The 11,422-nt window shown below is 50.1% G+C and overlaps 1 protein-coding gene across 1 annotated transcript; it reads left to right on the top strand.

Moving 5' to 3' along the window:
- The first annotated feature begins 6,255 nt into the window (after window positions 1-6,255).
- Fzd7 (frizzled class receptor 7) lies at window positions 6,256-10,779 on the top strand. Its single transcript, XM_034499100.2, has one exon. It carries the CDS (start codon window positions 7,122-7,124, stop codon window positions 8,838-8,840), a length of 1,719 nt encoding a protein of 572 aa, XP_034354991.1. The 5' UTR covers window positions 6,256-7,121; the 3' UTR covers window positions 8,841-10,779.
- The last annotated feature ends 643 nt before the right edge of the window (window positions 10,780-11,422 follow it).

The raw sequence follows: 11,422 nt of genomic DNA, 5'->3' as shown, positions 1-11,422 counted from the left end.
TTTACAGTTCTGATATTTCCAGCCTTCAGTTCAAAATGAAATCAGGCAAAGTAAGGGCTCTGTGAAACTGAAGACATTTTGTGTGGCATCAGTGACAATGCACTTGTTTGAGATACAAGTCCCCAAGCCTTACTGACTCAAAAGAATCACCTAGTGAGCACTGAAAAAAATTAAATCCCAAATCCCATGCCAGAGATTCATAGCCTGTGTGATATGGTGGGGCTAAGCTTCTGAACTCCCTCCCCTCCCTCCTCCCCCTCCCTCCCCTCCTTCCCCTCCCTCCCCTCCTTCCCCTTCCTCCCCTCCTCCCCTCCTCCCCTCCTCCCCTCCTCTCCTCCTCTCCTCCTCTCCTCCTCTCCTCCTCCCCTCCTCCCCTCCTCCCCTCCCCCCCTCCCCTCCCCTTCCCTCCCCTCCTCCTCTCCCCTCCCCTCCCTCCCCTTCCCTTCCCCTCCCTTTTCTTCAGATGATTCTGGTGACCAGCTAGGTGTGAGCACCATCATTCTAACTCCCCTCTTTAGTCTTCTGGAAGATTCTTGGGGGTGTTTACCACTGCTACTATGAGTCCACACCTGCTGTTCTCCTGCCAGCTCTCTGCTGGTAGGGCCTGCATTCTCCTATAGGGATAAACTAAACATTACCAAGTTTCCTGCCTGAATTAGTGGCCAAGATTGAAGTTAGATGCCCACTAGGGCAGTTTCAGCAGTGGGAACTCCATTGTTCCTAGGAATATTGTTAGGCTCTCCCAAGTGGGCTAAAACAGCGGAAATATAATGCTCAAGGGTGCCACTAACACAGGCCTGGATCTCAAAGGCCAATGTTCTAAGGCCTCTCTGTATTAACAACAGCAACAGCAGAGATTAGCCATGTGTGCTATGGAGTTCGGTAAAAACCGCTGTGTAGATTTTAGCTTTAGTCTAGGCCCGGCTTCTCTAGGGAATGTCTACCAGGAATCTCCCAAAGTTGTTATGAAATTAGACATACTGTATTTATAGCACCTGGCACTGTACAATCAGTGGACATTATATTTAAAATGTGGCTATTTGGATGATCAAAACAATTGGAAGAAAAGTCCTACAAGCCTATTAGTGTCCTAGAACAGACACTAAGGGTTTCCTGTGTGCCTATTTTTTTCAACTTCAAGCTCACTGACAACATGTTGGATCGACAGCCACCATAGCAACAGTATTTACACCCTGCTATAGTATACAATATATTATAATATATATTATATTTTGAGCATCCAAATAGCCACATTTTAAATATATATAAGATATCACATATATAATACATACACATTTTACACACACACACTTCAGCAAAGAGCCAGAGTCACAAATATGGGCGTTTTATTTCATCTCATGTTTTGCATCTCATAAGCAAGCCAGAATGCTGTTGTGATGATTTTCTTGTGCTTGAGTCACAAGCATCTTACAGCTCTACACACTGGAGGGAACTAGGGTGGTTAGGTGACTGGCCTGAGGCAGGACAGGAAATCAGTAGTGAGAATCAAAACCAAGTCAGTCTGCTCTGGCCACCTCTCCACTCGGCTCACACCTTAGTGCCACACAGAGTGGCATTGAGATGCAGGTGGCAATTACCCACAATGCTGTCACCTCACAGCCCAGATGGCTCAAGTCTCTCTCAGACTCTATGCAAAAGGCTCTGTCCTTTGAATGCAGACAAGGTTCCCTGGCGTGGCTTACTCTCTGCACCCACAGGGTTTTCCTAGAACTGTTAATGGTTTTTCAAAATGAAACTTTCTCAACATTGTTTTTCCCTGGACCCAAAGATGTGTGTTTGAAAAAGTCCCCCAGGGTCAGGGTTCTGTTCTGACAGTAACAGATACCGTAGCCAGTCAGTTCTGTGTTCTCATTCTTGGACTGCAAGGCCAGCAGGCCAAGAGCTATTTCTCTCTGTGCCCTTGTCCACACAACTCTCTGGCGGAAGAAATAACCTTCATAGTAATCACCTTTTGAAGCACTCCTGACATCCACTGGGATGAATCTTCACACCTTGCTTCATCCCTGTTGCCTCTTAAGTGAGGGTAACCTAAGGACTCTTCTCTAATGGATATAATATGGCAAAAGTCAGAGGTTGTCGCTTAGATTGAAAAGACTGTAGCTTCTCTTCTGAGTGTCACAGTCATTCCAACTCTCCCCTTCTTTCACCCCCAACTTGAGCGATCTCTCCTGCTGAGCCTTCACCCTGAAGGAAGTTTCATAGTTTGAGTGTGCTTAGGAGAGGGATGAATGGCAGGAAATCAATGGCTTTGAAAGCCCGAGGCTGTCTCGATGTTGAGTTTGAAAGTGGGGCACTTGTTGGGAGGTGGAGGCAGGGGGATCTCTGAGTTCTAGGATAGCCAGGGCTACAAAGAGAAACCTTATCTCAAAAGACAAAAAAAAGCAAAACCAAAAAAACCAAAATCCCAACAATAAAAGAAGAGAGAGAGAGAGAGAGAGAGAGAGAGAGAGAGAGAGAGAGAGAGAGAGAGACCTTGAATGATTAACCCTGCTTGCAATGAGAAGATAGAAGCAGAGCCAGGTCAAGCTAAGTACACCCAGGTTCCTGACACTTAGAAACTGTGAGATACCAAGTATTTGTTCTTTCTAAGCTGCTATATTGGGGGAATTACTGGTTATACAACAAGAAATAACTCATAAAACTCTTGATCAACAATAACAACAACAACAAAAAAGTTATTCCAACAGCTGCAGTGACTGAGTCTGCTGTATAAATCATCTCTGCCCACACAGCATCATGAACACCACTGTAGCACGGCCTTCCTTGTCTTCAGTCTGGATGAACCTCTAACTCCTATAACATTTGAAAGTACTTTAAATATAAAAATGTCTGGGTGGAGAACAGGCCAACACCCTAAATTAAGATGAATACAAGTTAGTGGCAATTTAGCAATTAGATACCTCAAATCTTCAGTGTTATAATGTCAAAACTGTCTGGCAAAAGAGAGGCCAGAAGAAGAGGTGTGTGCTCCAAGGTGCCCCTTTCTGGCCTCTCATGAATTCTTGCAGCCAGAGTTTCATTACCAGAACAGGACTGTGGCACCATGTGGCCATTTTCCAGTCTGCTCTGACATCAGAATGTAATTCAGCTAGATAAACCTGGGACCTAGCCAAAATAAGTAGTACTTGAAAAAAATAATGGAGCTCGTGCCTACCACCACCTTCTTTGAGGCCGTGTATGACTGTGAGGTGAAGAAATGAGGCCTTTGTTATTCTAAAGGGCAGGGACAATTGGAAGTTTTGCAGCAGACAGTTACAAAATTTTCCATGCTTGGCTTTCCAAAGAAGATACCAGCTTTGGGAGCTGGGTGTGGAAGGTGTTGCTTAGAAAGAAAATTAACCCCAGGGAGAATGCAAACCAACATTGCTTCATTTGTCAGAGCCTAAAACAGGCTTGGCTCCTCACTGGTGAGCAGTCCTCCTCTGGTCTGCTCCTGTATCACATGGCTTCTTAAAACTGTAGCATTTCAAAACTAATCATACCATGTGACATGAGGTAGGCATGGAAAGTTTCAGTATTGTCTCACAAACAGTAATCTCTCTCTCTCTCTCTCTCTCTCTCACACACACACACACACACACACATACTCGCACACGCACACACCACGCGTGTGCGGTTTTCTATGAATCAGAATGTCACTACTATCACTGCTCTCTGATTGCACCAGAGCTCACTATGTAGATCAGGCTGGCCTAGAACTCACGGAGATCCAACTGCCTCTGCCTCCCAAACACTGAGATTAAAGGTATGCACTACCGCACCAGGTGCACAAACAGTACATTCTCTTATGGATTGAGGTTATTTATTTATTTTGTTGGTGTGGTGTGTGTGTGTGTGTGTGTGTGTGTGTGTGTGTGTTGAAGGATTGAATCTAGGGCCTCTCATACATTAGACAATTGCCCCCTACTGAGCTACATCCCTAATCCCCAAGCCCAGACCTAGTGTCGATCCCTTTAAAATAGTCTTCCCACCCCAACTCCTAAAACCTACCTTTGTTTCTCCACTCTTTTTACTCTTCTCTGCCTGGGACAGAGCAAGAGGACTCACCTCCGTGACATTCCCATCTAAGATGGGTTTCCTGTACCTCATGTGTAGATCATTTAAAAATATTTCATTTCTTCCTCCACCCCCTCTTCCTAGATCATTATTCCTAGTGCCTAACATCAGAGCTGTCTGGAACTATAAGGGTGAGCAGCTCATCAACTAACTGGTTTTTGTTGTATTTGAGGCAGTGTTCTATCCTGTCAGTTTTCATATTTTTTGACGACACTGCTTGGTATTTCTCCCTCAATAAGCAGAGATGAGTTAGATCAGTGATCTGATGAATAAGCATGAAATTTTTATTTTAAAAAGGAGGACATCCTGAACCTTGTGGGGAAAAGAAAGGAGTCTAAGCTCCACCACCCACACTTTCAATGACAAAGCAAAACAGCTCTCAGTGTCTTAAGCATCTTCCAACAAATATCAACACAGCACAGCGGAAGGTAATAGGAATAATACTTTAAAAAGCAGAAGATGAGGTCTTGAAGAATGTATATTTTTTAAAAAGGAAAGCGTTGCTTATTCATCTTTATTGCTTTGAGGCAGATACTCTAAAGGAGGGCTGGGGACTGGTGGGAAGGGTAAACCGAGCTTAGAAGGAAAACGGTGATTCTTATTGCAGGCCGGATGGAGGGTGTCAACTGTCTGGCACTGCCTTGTTCCAAGGGGCTGGGCTCTTCAGACGCATTAACAGGAGCACAAAAGCCGAAGAACTCCAAAGTGGAAAGAAGGAGCTCAGCGAACCTCTGAGATAAAGTAAATAAAAGAAAATTAGAAGAAGCCCAGGTCTTCGAGAAAAGGGAAATCCAATTAATTGTCTTAGATTTCAGAACCAGCCTTTTCCTAGCTGGAGAAACTGTGTACCAGAGCGAGTTACTTCTGCCGGCATTCAACATTCAAACTGTTCAAAAATGAGACAGGCAGAAGAACTCAGCCAGGAAAAGTGTTGTTTAAAATAGTAAGATTGCAGAGACAGATTCAATGATTCAACTTGTCACTTCCCTGCATGGGAATTCACAATATTCATGATATTCCTTGCTGGCTCCTGTGAGAGGGCAGAGGCCCCTTAGTAACTTCCGACCCGTCCGGGGCAACAATCAGACAACGCGCACGAGCGCCCAGTGCCTGGAGCAGGGTTAAGATTTGACCAAGAACAAAAGAACGCTTGCCAATCAGAAAACGCTACCCAAGAGGGAAAATAACCCCTCTTTGTGTCTAGAAAGCCCTTTAATTAGCAAATGCCCTGGTTTCTAACGCGCGTTAAAACTTTTCTATGTAGATTCCAAATGGAAAGATCAAATGGTTGCTTCTGCAACGAAGATGGGGTCCCCGAAGGCCACACACCTCAGAAAGAAGGGAAAACGGGGCAACCGAAGGCGATCTGTAAATCGTACAGAGAGTTCCGAGGCCCTCAGTCTCAGGTTACTTTCATAAGCATTCCTCCAGAGTTGCCTTAGAGTTCTCCAAAAACCCCCAGGGCCTCTTGTGCTCCCCAGGCTGCCAGCAGAGTGCCCGGGAGGGGTGGCAGGCTCTTGAATGCTTTGCAGCCCCCAGCTCTGGGCCCTCTCCTCCGAGGGTCTGCACTTCCTCCCGCCACAAGTCCGCCCCTCGGCCGACTCGGGTTTCTCCCTCCAGGCGGCCCCCCTTTTTGTAACTGGGGGAGGGAGAGGAGATTGTGGCTTCACGTGGTCGGTTGGGGTATGGGAAGAAAAAAACGATCCTTAGTCGCACCCCTTTCTCGACCCACACTGATGCTAACCAAAATCCTCCCGCCCTAGCCTGCCAGGCAAGGCTAACGTGACTCCGGGTCACGTCTCTCCACCCTGGCGCTGTGCTATTCTCAGCTTCTCGCCAAAGCCTTCGGCGAATGACCCCTTTTGCTGGAAATGTGTATTTTAGGGTACCCGGAAGAGGAACCAATCTTTCAAGCAAGTTCCCTTTCTGGTGCGTATTTCTCCCCTGAGCAAATTCTGGGTAAAAGTTTTTCCTAACTTTTCTCTCTCATCCCTCTGCCCCTCCCCTCAGGAATCCGCCCAGAGCGCATCAAGCACCGCCTTCCCCGTTCCCTCGGCCGCCCCTTCCGACTTCCACCCAATCGGAAGGCGTCCACAGAAAAAACAAAGCGCGCTATTGGACGTCCAGAGGGCTTGGGGCCCGCCCCCGGAGTGGTTTGTGAATGGGGGGAGGGGAGGGGGCGGGGCGGCCCGGAGCCCTGCAAGCCCGACGCTTCTTCTAGCCACCAGTGCGGCTCCCAGGCGTTACTCTGCGCTCCTTCCCTGGCGGGCGGTGTTGGACGCGGGGAGCCGCGGGCTGGGACTGTGCGGGGCAGGAGAGGCCGGTTGCAGGCAGGCCGCGGGTGCAGAGGCCTCGGCGCTTCGGATTCGGCGCAACTAGGTTTCCAAAACGAGCTTGTCCGGCTCTTACCTCCCGAGCACCGATCGGACTCAAAGCGAGAAGGAGCCATTTGACTTGAAACTTAGGGCCGACCTTCCTAGGTCTGAAGGAGGCTCCAGAATCAGAGGAGGAGGCGGCGGTGGCCCGCGGGGCCTCAAGGAGAGAAGGCGGAGCAGCACCACCAAGGCGAGGGCCGGGCGAGCAGGCGGGGACGCGGAGCGCTGGCCTGGCGGAGGCCCGGCTCAGTGTAGGGGACGTGCGCATCGGCGTGCGCCCGGGGCTCCAGAAACTTGGGCAAACTTTGAAGGGTAACCGGAGACGCTTGTTGCCCGTCGCCGCAGAGAAAGCCGCACCGTTACGTCTCGGCGGGGAGGGTAAGGCGACACCCCCTCCCTCGATCCCCCACTCCAGGCCCAGGAGTTTGAACCCCCCGGTGGCCGCGTGAGTGCCACGCGGAGGCGGCTGCGGCGCCCCCTCGGCTGGCGGCCTCGCCCCCGCTGTTGAGGCACCCTAGCACCCTCGGCTCCGCGCCGCCCACGGCCCGGCCCCGGCGCCGGGAGGACTCTCATGCGCCGGGCGCGGCGGCGCCTCCCTGCATCCAAGCGGCTCCCCAGCGCCTCGTCTTTTTTCTCCAGCTGAGAACGCCGCTGCACTCGCGGCCCGCGATGCGGGGCTCCGGCGCGGCGGCGTCGCACTCGCCCCTGGGCCTCTGCGCCCTGGTGCTTGCTCTTCTGGGCGCGCTGCCCACAGACACCCGGGCTCAGCCATACCACGGCGAGAAAGGCATCTCGGTACCCGACCACGGCTTCTGCCAGCCCATCTCCATCCCGTTGTGCACGGATATCGCCTACAACCAGACCATCCTGCCCAACCTGCTGGGCCACACGAACCAAGAGGACGCGGGCCTCGAGGTGCACCAGTTCTACCCGCTGGTAAAGGTGCAGTGTTCTCCCGAGCTGCGCTTCTTCTTATGTTCTATGTACGCACCCGTGTGCACCGTGCTCGACCAAGCCATTCCTCCGTGCCGTTCCTTGTGCGAGCGCGCCCGACAGGGCTGCGAGGCGCTCATGAACAAGTTCGGCTTTCAGTGGCCGGAACGGCTGCGCTGCGAGAACTTCCCGGTGCACGGCGCCGGCGAGATCTGTGTGGGGCAGAACACGTCCGACGGCTCCGGGGGCGCGGGCGGCAGCCCCACCGCCTACCCTACTGTTCCCTACCTACCAGACCCTCCTTTCACTGCGATGTCCCCCTCCGATGGCAGAGGCCGCTGGTCTTTCCCCTTCTCCTGCCCACGCCAGCTCAAGGTGCCTCCCTACCTGGGCTACCGCTTCCTCGGTGAGCGTGACTGCGGTGCCCCGTGTGAGCCGGGCCGTGCTAACGGCCTCATGTACTTTAAAGAAGAGGAGAGACGTTTCGCCCGCCTTTGGGTAGGTGTGTGGTCAGTGCTGTGCTGTGCCTCGACGCTCTTCACAGTGCTCACCTACCTAGTGGACATGCGTCGCTTCAGCTATCCAGAGCGACCCATCATCTTCCTGTCGGGCTGCTACTTCATGGTGGCAGTGGCGCACGTGGCGGGCTTCCTGCTAGAGGACCGTGCCGTGTGCGTGGAGCGCTTCTCGGACGATGGCTACCGCACGGTGGCGCAGGGCACCAAGAAGGAGGGCTGCACCATCCTCTTCATGGTGCTTTACTTCTTCGGCATGGCCAGCTCCATCTGGTGGGTCATTCTGTCCCTCACTTGGTTCCTGGCAGCTGGCATGAAGTGGGGCCACGAGGCCATCGAGGCCAACTCGCAGTACTTTCATCTGGCCGCGTGGGCTGTGCCAGCGGTCAAGACAATCACCATCTTGGCCATGGGCCAGGTGGACGGTGACCTACTCAGTGGAGTGTGCTACGTGGGCCTGTCTAGTGTGGATGCACTGCGGGGCTTCGTGCTGGCGCCCTTGTTCGTCTACCTCTTCATCGGTACGTCCTTCCTGTTGGCCGGCTTTGTGTCTCTGTTTCGCATCCGCACCATCATGAAGCACGATGGCACCAAGACAGAGAAGCTGGAGAAGCTCATGGTACGTATAGGCGTCTTCAGCGTGCTCTACACCGTGCCGGCCACCATCGTGCTGGCCTGCTACTTTTACGAGCAGGCCTTCCGCGAGCATTGGGAACGCACCTGGCTCCTGCAGACCTGCAAGAGCTACGCAGTGCCCTGCCCTCCGGGCCACTTCTCACCCATGAGCCCCGACTTTACAGTCTTCATGATCAAGTACCTGATGACCATGATCGTGGGCATCACTACCGGCTTCTGGATCTGGTCGGGCAAGACCCTGCAGTCATGGCGTCGCTTCTACCACAGACTCAGCCACAGCAGCAAGGGGGAGACTGCGGTATGAGCCCCGGTCCTTACCCACCCTTGTCTCTTCTACCCTTTTGCAGGAGGAGAGGCATGGTAGGGAAAGAACTGCTGGGTGGGGTCTTCTTTCCGTAAGCTACCTGCCCCCTCCACTGAGCTTTAACCTGGAATTGAGAAGTTATTTGGAGGTGAGAAGAGATTGGGGAAGGGGGGGAGATGGTTTTGAGAGGAGGCCCAAATGAAAAGGCAAAGGCAGTAGCTGAAAAGACTTCTGGCTAAGACTTGCAGGACGGTGCTAACTGTGAAAGATATGGGCGGGCTAGAGCCTTAAGGGAAAGGTTGAGATCCGCAGAGACTGGTGAGTTCTTCAGGCGCCAGAGATGAGCCAGGGCTGAGTCCAGTCCCCTGCTGCAAGGCAAGTGGCTGTCCTCACTCCAGGGAGGGGGGGGGGGAATACCTCTCTGTCTGCAGCCCAGGCTTTGTGGCCAAGATGGGGGACCCCCTGCGGTGCCCTTGTCAAGCGGTGGTCAAACCATAATCTCTTTTCACTGGGGCCAAACTGGAGCCCAGATGGGTTAATTTCCAGGGTCTGACCTTACAGTCCTCCTCCCGGACCCCCTCCCGCCTGTTTTTCCTTCCCTACTCCTTTCAAGTCTAGTAAAATAAGCATTTGGAAGGCCTGGGAGGCCTGCCTGCTAGAGTCCTAACGTGAAGATGGGAGAGAAGGTTTTCAGAGGAGGCCAAGGAGGCCAGTGGTAGATACCGTCTGCTACTTTTTTATTTTTTGCTACTTTTTCATTTTCTAGGGAAGGCGGGAGGCAGAGAGGAAAAAGAATGTTTTATTTGGTTTCATACCCTGAAAAGAAGTGATGACTTGTTGCTTTTCATAACAGGAATGCATTTCCCCCCTTGTCTTTGTTGTAAGAGACAAAGCGGGAAACAAAAGTGTCTCCCTGAGGAAAGGCCTAACTGTGAAGACAGCAGCTTTTGCCGGCAAAGCAGCAGAAATCTGAGGTTTCCCTTTGGATTTTAATTTGGTTGAGACAAACATTCCTTTTTAAGGAAAAGTGAAGGGCGGCTTTTATACCCATTCAACCACACGTTCTGACTTGGATAAAGGAAAGGCAAAGAGTTTTGTTATTTGTTTTAAACAGATTTAATTCAGAACACATGATCTAATAAGACTCCGTTAAACTGCTTAATGAAATCTCCCTCCGTTCTACACCCCCATAACCCAAATTTTGATTTTCCCCGCCCTTCCTTCCATCCAATTTGGGATTTTGGCTTGGTTTTGTTTTGTTTCCTCCAGACAGGGTATCTCTGTGTAGCCCTGACTATCCAGGAACTGGCTCTGCAAACCAGACTGGCCTCGAACTCACAGAGATCCACTTGCCTCTGCCTCTCAATTGCTGGGATTAAAGGCGTGGTCCACCAGGTCTGGCTCCCCTTCCCAATTTGTATTCTTCAAGACAAAAGAAGAGGCACAATGCTCACATTAGTAAAGATAAAAGACAAAAGTTTTAATTCAAAGGTTTAAAAAAAGTTTGCCCCCTTTCCTCGTAGTTCTAGAGATTTAAACACTGTAAGACACATGCTGACCCCTTCTCTGGTTGCATGAAGCGGTGGCGTGAGGAATGATAGCAAAGCAAGAGGAGAGCTTGAACCAGGTTCCAAGAAAGTCATTAAGGGAAGGTGAACTTCAAAGTGATTCTGGAGTCCTTTGAAATGTGCTAGAAGACTTACATTTATTAATCTTAAATCGTGTACTCCCCCCTCCCCCCAGTCGAAGTCTGGTTCTTTGGCATAATGGTGTAAAGCTGAGCAGAGCATCATGGGAGTTAACCTTTACCCCACCTTTGACACTGACTGTCCTCCGATTTTGCAATGCTCTTCAGTTTCTCAGAGCAGTTTTTAAATGCCAACCAGGGGGTACTGTCAAGAGTACAAATTACTTCATATGTGTCACGTTCAGCTGAATGGAGCTGCTTTTTTACAATTAAAGTGATCTTGTATTTCTTAAACTTTCAAAGTGATCTCACCTGTCAGGATCTTTTTTTTTTTTTTTTTTTTTTTTTTTAAGCTGCCACTATGCAGGTTTGGCATCTTTTGTGTTTTATCTCTTAAGTGCATGTGAAATTTGTAAAATAGAGACAGTGCAGTATGTATATTTTGTAAATCTCCCATTTTTGTAAAAAAAATATATATTGTATTTATACATTTTTACTTTGGATTTTTTTGTTTTGTTTTGTTTTACCTTTAAAGATCTACAATGAAGCCCCACTTTATCACATGTACAGATCACAAATAAATTTTTTAAAAAATACAAAGTGAATGTTTATTTATTCTTCCTGAGATAGTAAACCAAAGAATAACACTTTATCGTGGAAAGGAGGTGTAGCGAGTGTGTCGGGTGTGTCAGTGTGTCGGTGTGTCTGTGTGTCCTGTCCCATAGAAAAGGATGGTGCCTTAGGGTCACAAAAGCTTGGGGGTTTACTTTGTTCTTACTTTTGTTTCCTGTTCCTCACTCCCCCCCACCACCCCCTCCTCATTTCCCTCTAAGCCAGCTATTCTCAACCTGTGGTTTGGACCCTTTGGGGTCACATCAGAGTATCCTGCATATCA

This window comes from Arvicanthis niloticus, chromosome 3 (assembly GCF_011762505.2).
Source record: "Arvicanthis niloticus isolate mArvNil1 chromosome 3, mArvNil1.pat.X, whole genome shotgun sequence".
Taxonomy (NCBI): Eukaryota; Metazoa; Chordata; class Mammalia; order Rodentia; family Muridae; genus Arvicanthis; species Arvicanthis niloticus.
Note: the sequence above shows the minus strand (reverse complement) of the source record. Positions and strands in the feature narration are given on the sequence as shown.